The sequence below is a fragment of the Lepidochelys kempii genome, unplaced genomic scaffold, assembly GCF_965140265.1.
Source record: "Lepidochelys kempii isolate rLepKem1 unplaced genomic scaffold, rLepKem1.hap2 scaffold_83, whole genome shotgun sequence".
NCBI lineage: Eukaryota > Metazoa > Chordata > Testudines > Cheloniidae > Lepidochelys > Lepidochelys kempii.
The window spans coordinates 348,171-367,321 of record NW_027333647.1 but is presented as its reverse complement, the minus strand read 5'-3'; the positions used below and the strand labels follow the sequence as shown (position 1 = coordinate 367,321).

Here is a 19,151-nt window from a genome sequence, read left to right as displayed (position 1 = left end):
ACAATGAAAAAGCATTGAGTTTCCTTACAAGAAGACTTTTAATAGAAGTAGAAAAGAATCACCTCTGTAAAATTAGGATGGCAAATACTTTACAGGGGAATTAGATTCAAAACAGAGAGAATCCCTCTAGGCAAAACCTTAAGTTACAAAAAGACACACAGACAGGAATATCTATTCTATTCAGCACAGCTATTTTCTCAGCCATTTAAAGAAATCATAATCTAACACATACCTAGCTAGATTACTTACTAACTTCTAAGAGTCCATTCCTGTTCTGTCCCCAGCAAAAGCATCACACAGACAGACACAGACCCTTTGTTTTTTCTCTTTCCTCCCAGCCTTTGAAAGTATCTTATCTCCTCATTGGTCATTTTGGTCAGGTGCCAGCGAGGTTACCTTTAGCTTCTTAACCCTTCACAGGTGAGAGGATTTTTTCCTCTGGAGAGGAGGGATTATAAAGGAGTTTACCCTTCCCTTTCTATTTATGACAACAGGTGAAAGTGTTTTGCCACGGGGCAAGGGGGATTTTATAGCACCGGGGACAGAAAGGTGGATCCTCTTCCCTTTATATTTATGACAGCTCCTTTCTTATGTTATTCTAAAAATACATAAGTGTTACGGCCACATTGTGACTGACAAATAGCTTCCTTTCTCAGTTCCACCATGTAATTATAAAATAACTCCACTGGGATATAAATATTGCTCTTACAGTTCAGTGGATAGTACATAGAGCTGCACAAACAAGTCATTGTGTCAGGAAATTTTAGCTCGTACTGACTTCACTAGTGCTTTATATCTGGCCTGTTGTAAAATGAGGCAAACATCAAGATAAGCTGATGTACCCCCTGGAAGACCTGGAGTACAAGGACCCCTGGCTGAGAACCACAGATCTCCACTAACGCACAAGGGAATTGGCCTCAAGACACATTGCATCACCTGATCAGCCAAAGTCATATGCAGGGTTGTGAAATCTCCCATCTCCGGGTCCACCAGGATGTCATGGGGCAGCCCCAGCCGATCGCCCAGGGGGCAGGTATTTGCCATCCTGCCGGATAAAACCACAGCCAGATGCTTCCTCGCTGTTCCCCTGCCTGTCAGCGCTGAGATTCGTGCCAGGACTCCTGGCTTCATTCCCCGGGTTTGAAAGGGGAATGGGGGTGCAACAGGTGGGGGCTGGCAGCCAGGACTTCTGGGCTCATTCCCCAGCTGTAGAAGCGGGCTGGGGTGTAGTGAGTTTGAGCAGAGATGGCTGCAAATCAGTACTCCCGAGTTCTGTCCGTGGCTGTGAAAGAGGAGTGGGATCTCGTGGGTTAGAGTGGGCTGGGAGTCAGGAGTGAGGACTTCTCAGCTGTCTTCTTGGTTCTAACCCTGAATTGAACACATCTTTTTTCTACCTCAGTTTCCATATTTCTTTGATAGGGATAATATAACTTTGCAACCATCTAGGGGCATAGAAGGGCAGGGGAAGGTGTTCTGCGGTTTAATTGATGTTTCCACATGAAAGCTCTAAAAAAAACAAAGTGGAAAAATCTCTTTCTTTCTTTCTTTCTTTCTTTCTTTCTTTCTTTCTTTCTTTCTTTCTTTCTTTCTTTCTTTCTTTCTTTCTTTCTTTCTTTCTTTCTTTCTTTCTTTCTTTCTTTCTTAAAACTACCTTATGCTCACGTAATGAATTAAAGGCCCCCACGCTCTGGAGAGGAAAGAGTTGATGCTTCTGGGATCGCTGGCTGGAGACGAACAGCTATCAATCCAAAGGCTTAACAAGCATTAATCGTATTCTGAAGAAGAGAATTGGCAGGATCAGCGATGAAAAGTGGGCTGAAGTCGAGTGTGGCTCAGCTGATGTAACTCTGAGAGGCAGAGGCCTGGAGCAGAGAGTGACGGCGGGGTGTGTGTGTGTGTGTGTGTGTGAAAGGTTCACTGCAAAGCCAGGCAGAAAATCCTCTTCGGAGCAGCCGAAGTCTTGTTTTTCTGTCTACACAGACGTGTGGGGTTTGTTCGCAGGCACAAGCTGCACCCCAGATAGCCACGTCAGCAGGTGAAAATGTATTGTAGCCACAGACACTCAGGCAGCAAACAGACTTGTCTGTGGTTTTGAGTAAGATACAAATGACCAGCTAGCAAGATGCCTTTCCCCATCCGGAGAGTTAAATGGAACTGGGCAGAACTGCTGCAAAAGCAGGTGGAATTTCTCCAAGATCTGCTTGCCCACACGTTCAGTGAGGAGGCATTGGTGGTAACAACTCCCACAGTTGGTTGGTGGTGGTATTTCGCCCACAGGCACTGCCTGGGGAGGGTTGGGGAGCCGCGTTTTGTACTGAGAAGGGATTTTTCCAACCTCCAGGGAGCGCTCTGCAATGCGAGGTGTGTGCGTCCAGAGAGCAATCGTGCTCCGGCCCCCTGCAGCCCTGCGCCCCCTCGGAAGGGACCTGCGTCACCGTCGTGGCAGAGATGAGGCTGGGTGAGTGAAAGAAGATTTCTACTTAGTGTAGACACCATTGTCCACCTGAAGCCAGGGGTCGAACCCAGGAGTCCTGGCTCCCAGCCACTCCCCCTACTCTAACCAATAGTCTCCGCTCCTCTCCAGGAGCAGGGACTGCTCAGTCTGGAAAGGTAATGTCATAGACGAGGGATGGGATGAGATGGGGATTTGCATTGGGTGGCTGTGGGGCCTGGATCAGACAGAAGAGAGGATTTTATCAGGGGTGGGGAGATGAGATTAGTTGGGGGTGGGGTGGATGGAACAAAAGGGGAGGATGGAGCACCTGGGGGTCCATTGGGGAGCTCAGAGGTGATCATAGAATATCAGGGTTGGAAGGGACCCCAGAAGGTCATCTAGTCCAACCCCCTGCTCGAAGCAGGACCAATTCCCAGTGAAATCATCCCAGCCAGGGCTTTGTCAAGCCTGACCTTAAAAACCTCTAAGGAAGGAGATTCTACCACCTCCCTAGGTAACGCATTCCAGTGTTTCACCACCCTCTTAGTGAAAAAGTTTTTCCTAATATCCAATCTAAACCTCCCCCACTGCAACTTGAGACCATTACTCCTCGTTCTGTCATCTGCTACCATTGAGAACAGTCTAGAGCCATCCTCTTTGGAACCCCCTTTCAGGTAGTTGAAAGCAGCTATCAAATCCCCCCTCATTCTTCTCTTCTGCAGGCTAAACAATCCCAGCTCCCTCAGCCTCTCCTCATAACTCATGTGTTCCAGTCCCCTAATCATTTTTGTTGCCCTTCGCTGGACTCTCTCCAATTTATCCACATCCTTCTTGAAGTGTGGGGCCCAAAACTGGACACAGTACTCCAGATGAGGCCTCACCAATGTCGAATAGAGGGGAACGATCATGTCCCTCGATCTGCTCGCTATGCCCCTACTTATACATCCCGAAATGCCATTGGCCTTCTTGGCAACAAGGGCACACTGCTGACTCATCTCCAGCATCTCATCCACTGTAACCCCTAGGTCCTTTTCCGCAGAACTGCTGCCTAGCCATTCGGTCCCTAGTCTGTAGCTGTGTATTGGGTTCTTCCGTCCTAAGTGCAGGACCCTGCACTTATCCTTATTGAACCTCATCAGATTTCTTTTGGCCCAATCCTCCAATTTGTCTAGGTCCTTCTGTATCCTATCCCTCCCCTCCAGCGTATCTACCACTCCTCCCAGTTTAGTATCATCCGCAAATTTGCTGAGAGTGCAATCCACACCATCCTCCAGATCATTTATGAAGATATTGAACAAAACTGGCCCCAGGACCGACCTTTGGGGTACTCCACTTGATACCGGCTGCCAAGTAGATGTGGAGCCATTGATCACTACCCGTTGAGCCCGACAATCTAGCCAGCTTTCTTCCTACCTTGTAGTGCATTCATCCAGCCCATACTTCCTTAACTTGCTGACAAGAATACTGTGGGAGACCGTGTCAAAAGTTTTGCTAAAGTCAAGAAACAATACATCCACTGCTTTCCCTTCATCCACAGAACCAGTAATCTCATCATAAAAGGCGATTAGATTAGTCAGGCATGACCTTCCCTTGGTGAATCCATGCTGGCTGTTCCTGATCACTTTCCTCTCATGCAAGTGCTTCAGGATTGATTCTTTGAGGACCTGCTCCATGATTTTTCCAGGGACTGAGGTGAGGCTGACTGGCCTGTAGTTCCCAGGATCCTCCTTCTTCCCTTTTTTAAAGATGGGCACTACATTAGCCTTTTTCCAGTCATCCGGGACTTCCCCCGTTCGCCACGAGTTTTCAAAGATAATGGCCAATGGCTCTGCAATCACAGCCGCCAATTCCTTCAGCACTCTCGGATGCAACTCGTCCGGCCCCATGGACTTGTAGAAGGCCAGCTTTTCTGAATAGTCCCTAACCACCTCTATCTCTACAGAGGGATGGCAATCTCTTCCCCATTTTGTGATGCCCAGCGCAGCAGTCTGGGAGCTGACCTTGTTAGTGAAAACAGAGGCAAAAAAAGCATTGAGTACATTAGCTTTTTCCACATCCTCTGTCACTAGGTTGCCTCCCTCATTCAGTAAGGGGCCCACACATTCCTTGGCTTTCTTCTTGTTGCCAACATACCTGAAGAAACCCTTCTTGTTACTCTTGACATCTCTGGCTAGCTGCAGCTCCAGGTGCGATTTGGCCCTCCTGATTTCATTCCTACATGCCCGAGCAATATTTTTATACTCATCCCTGGTCATATGTCCAACCTTCCACTTCTTGTGAGCTTCTTTTTTATGTTTAAGATCCGCTAGGATTTCACCATTAAGCCAAGCTGGTTGCCTGCCATACTTACTATTCTTTCGACTCATTGGGATGATTTGTCCCTGTAACCTCAACAGGGATTCCTTGAAATACAGCCAGCTCTCCTGGACTCCTTTCCCATTCAAGTTCGTCCCCCAGGGGATCCTGGCCATCCGTTCCCTGAGGGAGTCGAAGTCTGCTTTCCTGAAGTCCAGGGTCCGTATCCTGCTGCTTACCTTTCTTCCCTGCATCAGGATCCTGAACTCAACCAACTCATGGTCACTGCCTCCCAGATTCCCATCCACTTTTGCTTCCCCCACTAATTCTACCCGGTTTGTGAGGAGCAGGTCAAGAAAAGCGCCCCCCCTAGTTGGCTCCTCTAGCACTTGCGCCAGGAAATTGTCCCCTACGCTTTCCAAAAACTTCCTGGATTGTCTATGCACCGCTGTATTGCTCTCCCAGCAGATATCAGGAAAATTAAAGTCACCCATGAGAATAGCATGTTGCCTCAATATAAATCCATGGGACGCCCACAACTTGAACACTGTGTGTGGATGTGGTCGCCCCTCTCAGAAAAGAGATATTGGAATTGGAAAAATCTTCAGAAAAGCCCAACCAAAATGATGAGGGGGATGGAACGGCTGCCATATGAAGAGAGATTAATAAGAGTGGGACTTTTCAACCTGGAAAAGAGACGGCTAAGGGGGATATGACTTAGGTCTAGAGAAGGCTGAAGGGTGTGGAGGAAGGAAATAAGAAAGTGTTATTTACTCCTCCTAATATAAGAACGAGGGGTCACCACAGGCTGCACGTTTAAAACAAACCAAAGGAAGTACTGCTTCACACAGTGCACAGTCAATCTGTGGAACTCATTGCCGGGGGATGTTGTGAAGGTGAAGATGATAACAGGGTTCAAACAGGAACTAGAGAAGTTCCTGGAGGACAGGTCCATCTGTGGCTATAGCCAGGATGGGCAGAGAAGGTGGCCCTAGCCTCTGTTTGCCAGAAGCTGGGAATGGGCGACAGGGGATGGATCACTGGATGATTCCCTGTTCTGTTCCTTCCCTCTGGGGCACCTGGCATTGGCCAGAGGATACTGGGCTAGATGGACCTTTGGTGTGACCCAGGGGGGCCGTTCCTCTGTTATGTTCTCACGTTGTTCCAGCCCCCTGCTCTGAGCACTAGACCCCATTCTGCCTGCAGAGCCGGGTGCAGTCCTGCTGGGAGGGGAGTGTGTGAGAAACCACATGGGGGACGGGGGAGGGGGGTTGTGGGAGCCCCTGATTACGTCTCTCTCCCCCCGTCCAGGTGGCATCACCGTGACGAAGATTGTGGCTGGATGTGGCTCCCCTGGCACCTGCGTGAAGAGAGTGGGGGTGAAGAAATACGCTCAGGGCGTGGTGGAGGTGCTGAGCCAGGCTGACTGCTCCCCAGCTCCCAGGGCCGGTGGAGGCATCAGGGAGCCCTGAGCCCCGGCCTGGCGGTCCTTCCCTTGTGCTGTGTGCTGGGCTGCAGTGAACCTCCCTTCAGCAGCCACCGGCTGCTCCTTCTCTTTGGGGGAGATTGCGGGTTAATTTTGTGCATTGGCTGAATGAAGCAAGTTGTGAGGAAAGCACCCCCCTTGCTCCTTGTCCCCTGACCGCCCCCTACCGGGCCCCACCCCGCCCCTATCTGTGCACAAGTGATGTTGACAGGAAGAGAACCCGGGAGTCCTGACTCCCAGTACCCCACCCTGTAACCCACCAGACCCCACTCCCTTCTGAAAGCCAGGGATAGAGCCCAGGAGTCCTGGCTCCCAAGCCCCCTGCTCTAACCACTGGACCCCTCTCCCCTTGCAGGGCCAGGGAATGGAACCCAGGAGTCCTGCCTAGGCCCCCTCCCCCAAGGCAAGGCCCATGGCTGGGGGAAAGGCACCGGCTGGCTGAGCTCCCCTGGGGAAGGAGGGCTGTGGGAAGGAGAGGCCGTGGCTCACCCAGCTGTCCAGGCGGGCGGGAAAGCCCTGGAGGGGAGAAATGTCCTTCTAGGTTGATTTTGCAGGGCTCAGTTCGTCCCGCTCTCTGGAGCGGCTCCACTGGGAGTGCCGGGCTCAGGGATGGTGTCAGGAAACAGGGCAGATCCCCCCAACCGGTGGTGCTCTGTGAGCAGATTTCACCCAGCGTGAACTCCTGGATCGCTGCCCCCGGAGTCACAGCCAGTCCCCTCAGTTACTCTCAGAGAAGCCGGATTTTGTGAGGAAAGTTCACTTCCACCCCAAACTAGCCCACCCAGGTTGTCCCCTGCCCCAGGAGACCAGTCTCTTACCCCAGGGCCACGGGACCCCAGTTCCTACACCAAAGGCAACGCTGGCAGCCAGGTCTGTAGGAATCTCGCTAAAGATTCGTGAGCTAAGGAAAGGGAATGAGGGTCACAAGGGGTTAAAGCAGGTAAAATTCATGCCCGGGTGAGTCGCAGTCTGTAATTCCAAACGGTGGCGGTGAAGGAAGAAACTGCCATTTTCCAAAGTCTTTTCAGGTGCCCCCAGACGGTCTCCAGGGATCCCCGCTTTGCATCCGGTTCCGGTCCCTGTAAGCGTCCAGCCAGCCCAGCGAGGCAGGGTTACCTCAATCCATCCTTACAGCTTCTTCTCCCAGAGAAGAAGGTGGCAGGGCCCCCACCCACGTGGGCTTTGCCTTCGATGGGGGGAGGGAGGAACGCGGTGGTCTGCACACGCGATGCCCCTGCCTTTGGGGTCAGCACTTTTCTGGTGCTAAAGTTCTTCGTTAGCATCCCTACGGCATTGTCAAGGTTCCTTCCCCACTCTGAACTCTAGGGTACAGATGTGGGGACCTGCATGAAAACCTCCGAAGCTTACTTTTACCAGCTTAGGTTAAAACTTCCCCAAGGTACAAGCTATTTTACCCTTTCCCTTGGATTTCCACTGCCACCACCAAACTTTATCTGGGTTCCTGAGAAAACGTAGTTTGGAAACGTCTTTCCCCCCCAAAATCCTCCCAACTCTTGCACCCCACTTCCTGGGGAAGGTTTGGTACAAATCCTCACCAATTTGCATAGGTGACCACAGACCCAAACCCTTGGATCTTAGAACAAAGAAAAAGCATTGAGTTTCCTTACAAGAAGACTTTTAATAGAAGTAGAAAAGAATCACCTCTGTAAAATCGGGATGGCAAATACCTTACAGGGGAATTAGATTCAAAACAGAGAGAATCCCTCTCGGCAAAACCTTAAGTTACAAAAAGACACACAGACAGGAATATCCATTCTATTCAGCACAGCTATTTTCTCAGCCATTTAAAGAAATCATAATCTAGCACATACCTAGCTAGATTACTTACTAAACTTCTAAGAGTCCATTCCTGTTCTGTCCCCGGCAAAAGCATCAGACAAACAGAGACCCTTTGTTTTTCTCCCTCCTCCCAGCTTTTGAAAGCATCTCATCTCCTCATTGGTCATTTTGGTCAGGTGCCAGCGAGGTTACCTTTAGCTTCTTAACCCTTTACAGGTGAGAGGATTTTTCCTCTGGACAGGAGGGATTATAAAGGGGTTTACACTTCCCTTTATATTTATGACAACAGGTGAAAGTGTTTTGCCACTGGCCATGAGGGATTTTAGAGCTTCAGGGACAGAAAGGTGGTTCCCCTTCCCTTTATATTTATGACAAGTCCGTTCTTATGTTATTTTAAAAATATATAAAAGTGTCACGGCCACACTGTGACTGACAAATAGCTGCCTTTCTCATTTCCACTGTGTAATTATAAGATAACTCCACTGGGATATAAATATTGTTCTTACAGTTCAGTGGATAGTACATAGAGCTGCACAAACAAGTCATTGTGTCAGGAAATTTTAGCTCGTACTGACTTCACTAGTGCTTTTTATCTGGCCTGTAGTAAAATGAGGCAAACATCAAGATAAGCTGATGTATCACCGTGGAAGACCTGTGTGTACCCCTGGGGTACACGGACCCCTGGCTGAGAACCACTGGTCTCCACGAATACACAAGGAAATTGGCTTCAAGACACATTGGCATCACCTGATCAGCCAGTGTCAAATGCAGGGTTGTGAAATCTCCCATCTCCGGTACCACCAGGATGTCACGGGGCAGCCCCAGCCCATCCCTTAGGGGTAGGTATTTGCCAACCTTTCCGCAGAGAAGGACCTGGGGATTACAGTGGATGAGAAGCTGGCAATGAGTCAGCAGGGTGGCCTTGTTGCCAAGAAGGCCAACGGCATTTTGAGCTGCATCAGTAGGAGCGTTGCCAGCAGATGGAGGGAAGAGATTGTTCCCCTCTATTCGGCACTGGTGAGGCCACATCTGGAGTACTGGGTCCAGTTTTGGGCCCCCCACTACAGAAGGGATGTGGACAAATTGGAGAGAGTCCAGCGGAGGACAACGAAAATGATTAGGGGGCTGGAGCACGTGACTTAGGAGGGGAGGCTGAGGGAACTGGGCTTCTTTCGTCTGCAGAAGAGAAGAGTGAGGGGGAATTTGATAGCAGCCTTCAACTACCTGAGGGGGGTTCCAAAGAGGATGGAGCTCGGCAGTTCTCAGTGGTGGCAGATGACAGAACGAGGAGCAATGGTCTCCAGTTGCAGTTGGGGAGGTCTAGGTTGGAGGTCGAGGGGAGGGACGGCATCCACAGGACAGCAACCGGGACCCCAGGGCAGGTCACAGCGGTGAGAGCTCAGCTGCCCGGCCCTGGGGAGCAGCTGGCCGCACGCTGCATGGTGGACGTCTCTTTTTCTTCCATCGGTGGTGGTTGCTACTTCAGGCTGATGGTGGCCAGTGAGGAGCTGGGAAGGCTGGGCTGTGCAGGCCCTGGGGCCCGCCCGCCCCTTCTGTCTGCAGTCCCACCCCTGTTCTGCTCCTTCCCCAGTGGCCCTGCCCCGGTTCCCCCCACAGTCCTGTCCCAGTCCACCCACCCCCTTGCAGCCCCCCCGCTCACGGCCCCAAGACCAGGAAAGATCTGTCCCGCCGCCAACTGGGGGTGAGAGCTCTTCCAGTCCCCGGGCCACAGCCGCAGCTGGGATCCGGGCGCTGGGGCTTCCCCCGCCACCTGGCACTTCTGCCAGGCACCGGGCTTGGGGTGCAGGGGTGCCCATTTTCCAGGGGGCCCCCAATGGGCTGAGGCTGCTGGGCACAGGCCCTGACGGCCCATTGGCTAATCTGCCACCGCTGCACTGCGGGTAGGGGTGCAGGCTCCCCTGGCTGAGCTGCCCTGGCAGGGCAGGGCAGGTGGGGGCAGGGGGCTCTGTGTGTGGACGGAGCGGGGTTTGGGTTTAAACACGGGTCAGAGCCATGTCCACAGGGAGAGGGGGAAGCCGGCTGGCTTTGAAACAGGGGAGCGTGGCTCCGAACTCGCTTGCAAAGCCACAGGGTGTGACAAGAGGCTCTGGCCCCATAGGGAGCCTGGGGCTGAGCTTTGCCTAGAGCTGGGCCAAGGGCATAGCCAGGTAAAGCGGGAACTGCCGGGAGGCTGCGGGGGCCTGGCCCACTGGAAATCCCGGCCCGGGTCTCCCTTTGTCCTAGTGCCTATGGGCCCTGAGAGCCAGGGCTGGAAAGAATCCGGGACAGGCGCTCACCTTCCCAGATCTGCCCGCTGGTGGAAATGCACTGGCTGGCACGGCCCTCGCACTGCAGGGTCTCCGTGCTGGAACAGCTGCTCCGACCAGGGGCAATGCAGATCGGGCACCGGCCTCCCGTCTAGACGGTGTTGATGATCGGCCCTGCAAGACCCCCAAAGAGAGGGTCGGTGGGGGTTGACGGGCAGGGCTGAGGACAGGTGCCTTCTCTACTTTGTTACCACTTATTTCTAGCACAGCAATAACTGAGATCAGGGACCTCCTTGTGCCAAGAGCTGCACAGACTCCCCAGAGCAGGGGCCCTGATTGCACTGGGCACTGCATAGATCCCCCCCAGCCTGCTACTGGGGGCCCCCATTGTGCCAGGCACTGCACGCCTCCCTCCCCTGAGATCAGGGTCCCTCCTATGGCACCAGGTGCTACACGGGACCCCACCCTTCTCCAGAAAAGAACCTTTTCCAAACCAGTTTGACACTCAGTCGGAGCCTGGGCCACTGGGAAGAAGCAGGGAGGGATGCAGAGACGTACAGACAGGAGAGAACCGGGTATTGCAGCTGTTCGTACAGCAGGTCCGGGATTGAATCTTCACAAAGACCCCATTCCCGAAGAAGAGGGAGATATTCCTGGGCGTGGCGGAGGATACACAGGAGAAGGAATAGCCTGCATTTTCCTTCGCTTCTGGTTAGAAGCAAAACAGTCACAAAAATTATTTACAGATGAAACCAGTGCCCGAGGGCTGGTGATTCCTGGGAGCCACCTCGCCCCTTTTCCTGGCGTCCCAAGCCAGAAGGGCCCATTCCCAGCATCTACTCTGACCTGCCGCACAGCCCAGGCTGGAGAAGTCCTCCCTACATTGTGCCCGATCACGTGTATTTGATGAAAGCATCTTCCAGGAGGGCAGCCAGCCTGGCCTGGGGGATGCCGATGGATGCTGCATCCACCACATCCCTAAGGAGCTTGTTAACCACCCTCCCCAGCATGTCTCGCTAAATACTTGTCTGGCACGCATCATCATGGTATCTGAACCCTGCGTCATCTTTAATGTATTATCCTCACAGCCACCTTGTGGGATGGGGCAGGGCAGTCACCCGCATTGAACAGATGGGGGAAAGTGAGGCACAGATCCTCAGCAGGACCTAACTCTTTGAAGCTCTGGGCCTAAGTGGTGTGTCCCAGGTCACACAGGGTGGCTGGCAGAGGGGGACCTGGAGCCCAGGTGTGCTAAGCCCTTGGCGCGCGTGTCCCGCCCACAGCCAGCAAACGGTCGGTGCGGAGAACGATGGTGGAAAGTCAGCGCCACCCACCCTTGACCAGTGCGTTTGCCTCCTAGACACCGAGGCAGGTGCTGTGACCAGCGGGGCAGGGCTGGGGCTGAGCACGACAGTTACTCACAGAATTTCTCCTACACTGGTAACAGGATCTGGTGAGGAGGGAAATAAAGCAGGATTTCCATTTTAATTTCTGGTGCCAGCGTCCCCCTTTTCTCGTCCGGTCCCCGAAGGCCTCGGGTTCGTGGAGGTGGCCTTGGCTGGGTTGATCTCACTCCCCCTGTTAAAGCCAGTGCCTGGGATCGGTGCTGGCAGGGGCAGGGTGCACCGGCTGGTGTCTGCAGCAGTTTGGGGCACAGAGGGATGCGACAAAGTGGGAATTGAGCTCCTATTTCTACGATGCCATGGAGTGCCTCAGTTTCCCTCTGTGCTTTGCAAGTCTGTGCAGGGCCGCCCCTCCATCCATCCCCGACACACCTGTGAGGAAGTGGAAGCGTTCTTAATGTTTCCTCTGAATAGTGTGGGGGTGCCTCAGTTTCCCCTAGGCAGTTCTTAAGTATCTAGGTGGGATAAGGATGTATGATCCTTGCAGAGCCCGAGAGGGCAGGTGTGTGCAGGGGTCTGGACACAGAGAATGGCCGACACCCTGTTTCCTGGCCACTGATGGCCTGGGCCCTTCCCCCCTGCAAGGTGAGAGCTAAAGGGTTGGAGAACAAAGGAATCAGGTGACCTCCTGGCCCGGGAAAGGGGAAAGCCCAGAGGAGGTGGGGCTGGAGGGAGTTTCAGTTTGGGGCTGGCTGGGGAGTGGAGTGAAGTGCAGATGGGGTTGTCTGGCTCACTGCCCCCCAAAATGGACCCGGCTGAGGGGTCCTGTTCTCTGCACCCACAAGCTCTGTTTTAGACCATGTTCCTGTTGTCTAATAAACCTCTGTTTTACTGGCTGGCTGAGAGTCCCGTCTGACTGTGGAGTTGGGGGACAGGACCCTCTGGCTTCCCCAGGACCCCGCCTGGGCAGACTCACTGTGAGAAGCGCATGGAATGGCAGAGGAGGCTGAATGCTCCAAGGTCAGACCCAGGAAGGTGGAAGCCGGGCGAGCTGTGTGTCCTGCAGACAGGCTGCTCACAGAGAGGAGACTTCCCCAGAGTCCTGCCTGGCTTCGTAGGGAGCAGGTCCAGAGCATCGCCCGGGGACTCCCTGACAACACCCATCCTTCCGTCCGTCCATCCTCCTACACGTCCACCCTTCCCCCCACACACCCATCCATCCATTCCCCTACGAGGCTGTCTGTCCATCCATCCATCTGCCTTCACGCCTGTCCATCCGTTCCCCTACACACCTGTCAAGGTTCCTTCCCCACTCTGAACTCTAGGGTACCGATGTGGGGACCTGCATGAAAACCTCCTAAGCTTACTTTCATCAGCTTAGGTTAAAACTTCCCCAAGGTACAAATTAATTTCGTCCTTTGCCCCTAGATTTCTACTGCTACAACCAAACTTTAACTGGGTTTACTGGGAAACGTAGTTTGGACACGTCTTTCCCTCCCAAACCTCCCAACCCTTGCACGCGACTTCCTGGGGAAGGTTTGGTAAAAATCCTCACCAATTTGCATAGGTGACCACAGACCCAAACCCTTGCATCTTAGAACAATGAAAAAGCATTGAGTATCCTTAAAAAGAAGACTTTTAATAGAAGTAGAAAAGAATCACCTCTGTAAAATCAGGATGGCAAATACCTTACAGGGGAATTAGATTCAAAACAGAGAGAATCCCTCTAGGCAAAACCTTAAGTTACAAAAAGACACACAGACAGGAATATCCATTCTGTTCAGCACAGCTATTTTCTCAGCCATTTAAAGAAATCATAATCTAACACATACCTAGCTAGATTACTCACTAAATTCTAAGAGTCCATTCCTGTTCTGTCCCCGGCAAAAGCATCACACAGACAGACACAGACCCTTTGTTTTTCTCCCTCCTCCCAGCTTTTGAAAGCATCTTATCTCCTCATTGGTCATTTTGGTCAGGTGCCAGCGAGGTTACCTTTAGCTTCTTAACCCTTTACAGGTGAGAGGATTTTTCCTCTGGAGAGGAGGGATTATAAAGGAGTTTACCCTTCCCTTTCTATTTATGACAACAGGTGAAAGTGTTTTGCCACTGGCCATGGGGGATTTTATAGCACCGGGGACAGAAAAGTGGTTCCCCTTCCCTTTATATTTATGACACGTCCTTTCTTATGTTATTACCTAAGTGTTACGGCCACATTGTGACTGACAAATAGCTTCCTTTCTCAGTTTCCCCGGGTAATGATAAGATAACTCCACTGGGATATAAATATTGTTCTTACAGTTCAGTGGATAGTACATAGAGCTGCACAAACAAGTCATTGTGTCAGGAAATTTTAGCTCGTACTGACTTCACTAGTGCTTTATATCTGGCCTGTTGTAAAACGAGGCAAACATCAAGATAAGCTGATGTACCCCCTGAAGACCTGTGTGTACCCTGGAGTACACGGACCCCTGGCTGAGAACCACTGATCTCCACTAACGCACAAGGGAATTGGCCTCAAGACACATTGCATCACCTGATCAGCCAAAGTCACATGCAGGGTTGTGAAATCTCCCATCTCCGGGTCCACCAGGATGTCATGGGGCAGCCCCAGCCGATCCCCCAGGGGGCAGGTATTTGCCAACCTGCCGGATAAAACCACAGCCAGATGCTTCCTTGCTGTTCTGCTCACTGCAGCTAACATCCAGGCACCATGTGGGTGGCTCTGCCCCTCTGCCTGCTGTCCGCTCTCCTGGCCACAGGTGAGTCCCGTGCGTCCCCGGGCACAGGGAGCCGGGTGGTGGGGTCGGGAATTCACTTGGGGAACGTGCCGCTGTGGATGGCGGATTCTGGGGTCAGGATGGAATTTGTGGGTAAAACCAGCAAGAGGAAAACCCGGTGCCACGTCCCCCGGCTGACTCGGGGAGAGCAGGGATTGGAGCCTGGGACGCCCACAGCCCACGCTAGGGCCTGGCCAGCGGGTCTGAGTCCGTCTGTCCTTCCTTCTTCTCGTTCCTCCTCCATCTCTCGCCCGAGCTTGGGGTCATCCCGATGAGGAGCAGCACCCCCGTTCACATGTCGTCCTGCCTAGAAATGTTCCCCTGCCTGTCAGTGCTGAGATTCCTGCCAGGACTCCTGGCTTCATTCCCTGGGTTTGAAAGGGGAATGGGGGTGCAAAGGGGGGGGGCTGGGAGCCAGGACTTCTGGGCTCATTCCCCAGCTGTCGAAGCGGGCTGGGGTGTAGTGAGTTTGAGCAGAGATGGCTACAAATCAGGACTCCCGGGCTCTGTCCGTGGCTCTGAAAGAGGAGTGGGATCTCGTGGGTTTGAGCGGGCTGGGAGTCAGGAGTGAGGACTTCTCAGCTGTCTTCTTGGTTTTAACCCTGAATTGAACACATCTTTTTTCTACCTCAGTTTCCATATTTCTTTGATAGGGATAATATAACTTTGCAACCATCTAGGGGCGTAGAAGGGGCGGGGAAGGTGTTCTGAGGTTTAATTGATGTTTCCACATGAAAGCTCTAAAAAAACCAAAGTGGGAAAATCTTCCTTTCTTTCTTTCTTAAAACTACCTTATGCTCATGTAATGAATTTAAAGGCCCCCATGCTCTGGAGAGGAAAGAGTTCATGCTCCTGGGATCGCTGGCTGGAGACGAACAGCCATCAATCCAAAGGCTTAACAAGCGTGAATTGTATTCTGAAGAAGAGAATTGGCAGGATCAGCGATGAAAAGTGGGCTGAAGTCGAGTGTGGCTGAGCTGATGTAACTCTGAGAGGCAGAGGCCTGGAGCAGAGAGTGACGGCGGGGTGTGTGTGTGTGTGTGTGAGAAAGGTTCACCACAAAGCCAGGCAGAAACCCCTCTTCAGAACAGCCGAATTCTTGTTTTTCTGTCTACACAGACGTCTGGGGTTTGTTCGCAGGCACAAGCTGCACCCCAGATAGCCACGTCAGCAGGTGAAAATGTATTGTAGCCACAGACACTCAGGCAGCAAACAGACTTGTCTGTGGTTTTGAGTAAGATACAAATGACCAGCTAGCAAGATGCCTTTCCCCATCCGGAGAGTTAAATGGAACTGGGCAGAACTGCTGCAAAAGCAGGTGGCATTTCTCCAAGATCTGCCTGCCCACACGTTCAGTGAGGAGGCATTGGTGGTAACAACTCCCACAGCGCCACCTCTTGGTTGCTGGTGGTATTTCGTCCACAGGCACTGCCTGGGGAGGAGTGGGGAGCTGGGGTTTGTACTGAGAAGGGATTTTTCCAACCTCCAGGGAGCGCTCTGCAATGCGAGGTGTGTGCGTCCAGAGAGCAATTGTGCTCCGGCCCCCTGCAGCCCTGCGCCCCCTCGGAAGCGACCTGCGTCACTGTCGTGGCAGAGATGAGGCTGGGTGAGTGAAAGAAGATTCCTACTAAGTGTAGACACCATTGTCCTCCTGAAGCCAGGGGTCGAACCCAGGAATCCTGGCTCCCAGCCCCTGCCCCTACTCTAACCAATAGTCTCCGCTCCTCTCCAGGAGCAGGGACTGCTCCATCTGGAATGATAATGTCATAGACGGGGGATGGGATGAGATGGGAATTGCAGTGGGTGACTGTGGGGCCTGGATCAGAAGGAGAGAGGATTTTATCGGCGGTCGGAGGGGAGATGAGATTAGTTGGGGGTGGGGTGGATGGAACAAAATGGGAGGATGAAGAAGCTGGGGGTCCACTGGGGAGCTGAGAGGTGATGCTCTGTTTCCCTTCCACAGAGGGATCCTCCTTCTCCTACACGGGTAAATCGTGCCTGGAGCCCAAGAACTGTGAGCCCGGCCCCTTCTCGCTGACCTACCCACACAATGTCACCGTGCGGGCGAACATCGCCTGCTGTGACACCGACGGCTGCAACGCCGGGGCCATCCCAGGTGTGTGTCTGCTGCAAACCTAGAGCCCTGCTCCGGCCATACCTGCCTGGAGAGTACCCAGGAGTCCTGGCTCCCAGCCCAAAGCCCCCATTCCTAACCACTAGACCCCACTCCCTTCCCCGAGCTGGGATTGAGCCCAATGTGTGGTGACTCCCCACCCTTGGCTGACTGTGTGTGTCTGACTGTTCTCAGTGCCAACTGTGAGCTCCGTCCCCAACGGCCAGCAGTGCCAGTCGTTCCTCAGAGTGGGGCCATATAACTGGAACGAGAAGGATGTCTTGGCCTGCACCGGCGCCGAGGACCATTGTGTTGTGGAATCTGGGAAATTAAGACTGGGTAAGTCCTCCAGATGCGGGCGGGGTCTGAACACAGAGTACGAGGTGGAGCCCAGGTGTCCTGGCTCAGTCCCAGCCCCCCTTGCTCTGACCCACTAGACTCCAGTCCCCTGGCAGAGTTGCAGAGAGAACCCAGGAGTCCTACTTGCCGAGATGCCAAAGGAGCACCCAAGGAGGATAAGGCCACTGCGGAGAAAGTAAATGAATTCTCTGCATCAGTCTTCACGGCTGAGGCTGGGAGGGAGATTCCCAAACCGGAGCCATTCTGCTTTGGTGACAAATCTGAGGAACTGTCCCAGATTGAGGAGTCATTACAGGAGTTTTTGCAAGAAATTGATAAATTAAACAGTAATAAGTCACCAGGACCAGATGGGTTTCACCCAAGAGTTCGGAAGGAACTCAAACGTCAAATTACAGAACTACTAACTGTGGTTTGTAACCTACCATTTAAATCAGCTTCTGTCTCAACTGGCTGGAGGATGGCTAATGACACGCCTGTTTCGAAAAAGGGCTCCAGAGGTGATCCCGGCAACTACAGGCCAATAAGTTTGACTTCAGTACAGGGCAAAGTCATTGAAACTATAGGAAAGAAGAGAACTGTCAGCCACATAGATGAACATAATTTGTTGTGGAAGGGTCAACATGGTTTCGGTAAAGGGAAATCACGCCTCACCAGTGTACTAGAATTCTCTGAGGGGGTCAACAAGAGTGTGGACAAGGGGGATCCCATGGATATAGTGTACTTAGATTTTCAGAAAGCGTCCCTCACCAAAGGCTCTTAAGCAAAGTGAGCTGTCATGGGATAAAATCCTCTCATGGCTCAGTAACTGGTTAAAAGATAGGGAAAAAAGGGTAGAAAGAAATGGTCAGTTTTCAGAATGGAGAGAGGTAAATAGTGGGAGTCCCTCAGGGATCTGCACTGGGCCCAGTGCTTTTCACCATATTCCGAAATGTTCTGGAAAAAGGGGTAAATAGTGAGGTGGCAAAATTTGCAGAAGATACAAAGCTACTCAAGATAGTGAAGTCCAAAGCAGACTGTGAAGAGGTACTAAAGGGTCTCTCAGAACTGGGTGACTGGGCAACAAAATGGCAGAGGAAATTCAGTGTTGATAAATGCAAAGTAATGCACATGGGCAAACGTAATCCCAAGTAGACATACACAATAATGGGTCAAATTTACCACTCAAGAAAGATCTTGGAGTCACTGTGGAGAGTTCTCTGAAATCATCCACTCCATGTGCAGTGGCCGTCAAAAAAGCAAACAGAATGCTGGGAGTCATTCATAAAGGGACAGAGAATAGGACAGAGATCTAACCCCAAAGATCGTGTTGCCTCAATATAAATCCATGGGACGCCCACAGCTTGAACACTGCGGACGGATGTGGTCGCCCTGTCTCAAAAAAGATCTATTGGAATTGGAAAGGCTTCAGAAAATGCCAACCAAAATGATGAGGGGGATGGATTGGCTGCCATATGAGGAGAGATTAATAAGAGTGGTACTATTGAGCCTGGAAAAGAGACGGCTAAGGGGGGATATGATCGAGGTCTAAAGAAGGTTGAAGGGTGTGGAGGAAGGAAATAAGGAAGTGTTATTTACTCCTCCTAAAATAAGAACGAGGGGTCACCACAGGCAGCAGGTATAAAATAAACCAAAGGAAGTACTGCTTCACACAATGCACTAGAAACCTGTGGAACTTATTGCCGGGGAAAGTTGTGAAGGCGCAGACTATAACAGGGTTCAAACAGGAACTAGAGAAGTTGTTGGAGGACAGGTCCATCTGCGGCTATTAGCCAGGATGGGCAGGGAAGGTGGCCCTAGCCTCTGTTTGCCAGAAGCTGGGAATGGGCGACAGGGTATGGATCACTGGATGATTCCCTGTTCTGTTCATTCCCTCTGGGGCACCTGGCATTGGCCAGAGGATACTGGGCTAGATGGACCTTTGGGGTGACCCAGGAGGGCCATTCCTCTTCTGTTCTCATGTTGTTCCAGGCTCCCTGCTCTGAGCACTAGACCCCAGTTTGCCTGCAGAGCCGGGTGCAGTCCTGCTGGGAGGGGAGTGTGTGAGAGACCTCATGAGGGTCGCGGGGGTGGGGGGAATTGGGAACCCCCGATCACGTCTCTCCCCCTGTCCAGGTCACATCAAACTGAGGATGATTGCGAGTGGATGTGGCTCCCCTGGCGCCTGCGTGAAGAGAGCGTTGGTGAAGAAATACGCCCAGGGCGTGCCGGAGATCCTGAGCCAGGCCAAGTGCTACGCAGCTCCCAGGGCCGGTGGAGGCATCAGGGAGCCCTGA

At 52.3% G+C, this 19,151-nt stretch overlaps 1 protein-coding gene across 1 annotated transcript; it reads left to right on the top strand.

Annotated features, from left to right (window-relative positions):
- Positions 1–1,245: 1,245 nt before the first annotated feature.
- LOC140904828 (phospholipase A2 inhibitor and Ly6/PLAUR domain-containing protein-like) lies at positions 1,246–19,151 on the top strand. The gene is made up of 7 exons (XM_073327155.1): positions 1,246–1,305; positions 2,404–2,458; positions 6,041–6,138; positions 15,957–16,011; positions 16,369–16,521; positions 16,714–16,857; positions 18,991–19,151. Exons 1-7 carry the CDS (start codon positions 1,246–1,248, stop codon positions 19,149–19,151), a joined length of 726 nt encoding a protein of 241 aa, XP_073183256.1.

What these genes read in the sequence shown, in the direction of transcription:
- LOC140904828 (XM_073327155.1), top strand. Translation starts at nt 1,246, where the DNA reads ATGGCTGCAAATCAGTACTCCCGAGTTCTGTCCGTGGCTGTGAAAGAG. An exon ending in ACGCTCAGGGCGTGGTGGAG is followed by an intron (nt 6,139 to 15,956) that starts GTGCTGAGCCAG and finishes GGCCCCCTGCAG; the next exon opens with CCCTGCGCCCCCTCGGAAGC. An exon ending in ATCTGGGAAATTAAGACTGG is followed by an intron (nt 16,858 to 18,990) that starts GTAAGTCCTCCA and finishes CCCCCTGTCCAG; the next exon opens with GTCACATCAAACTGAGGATG.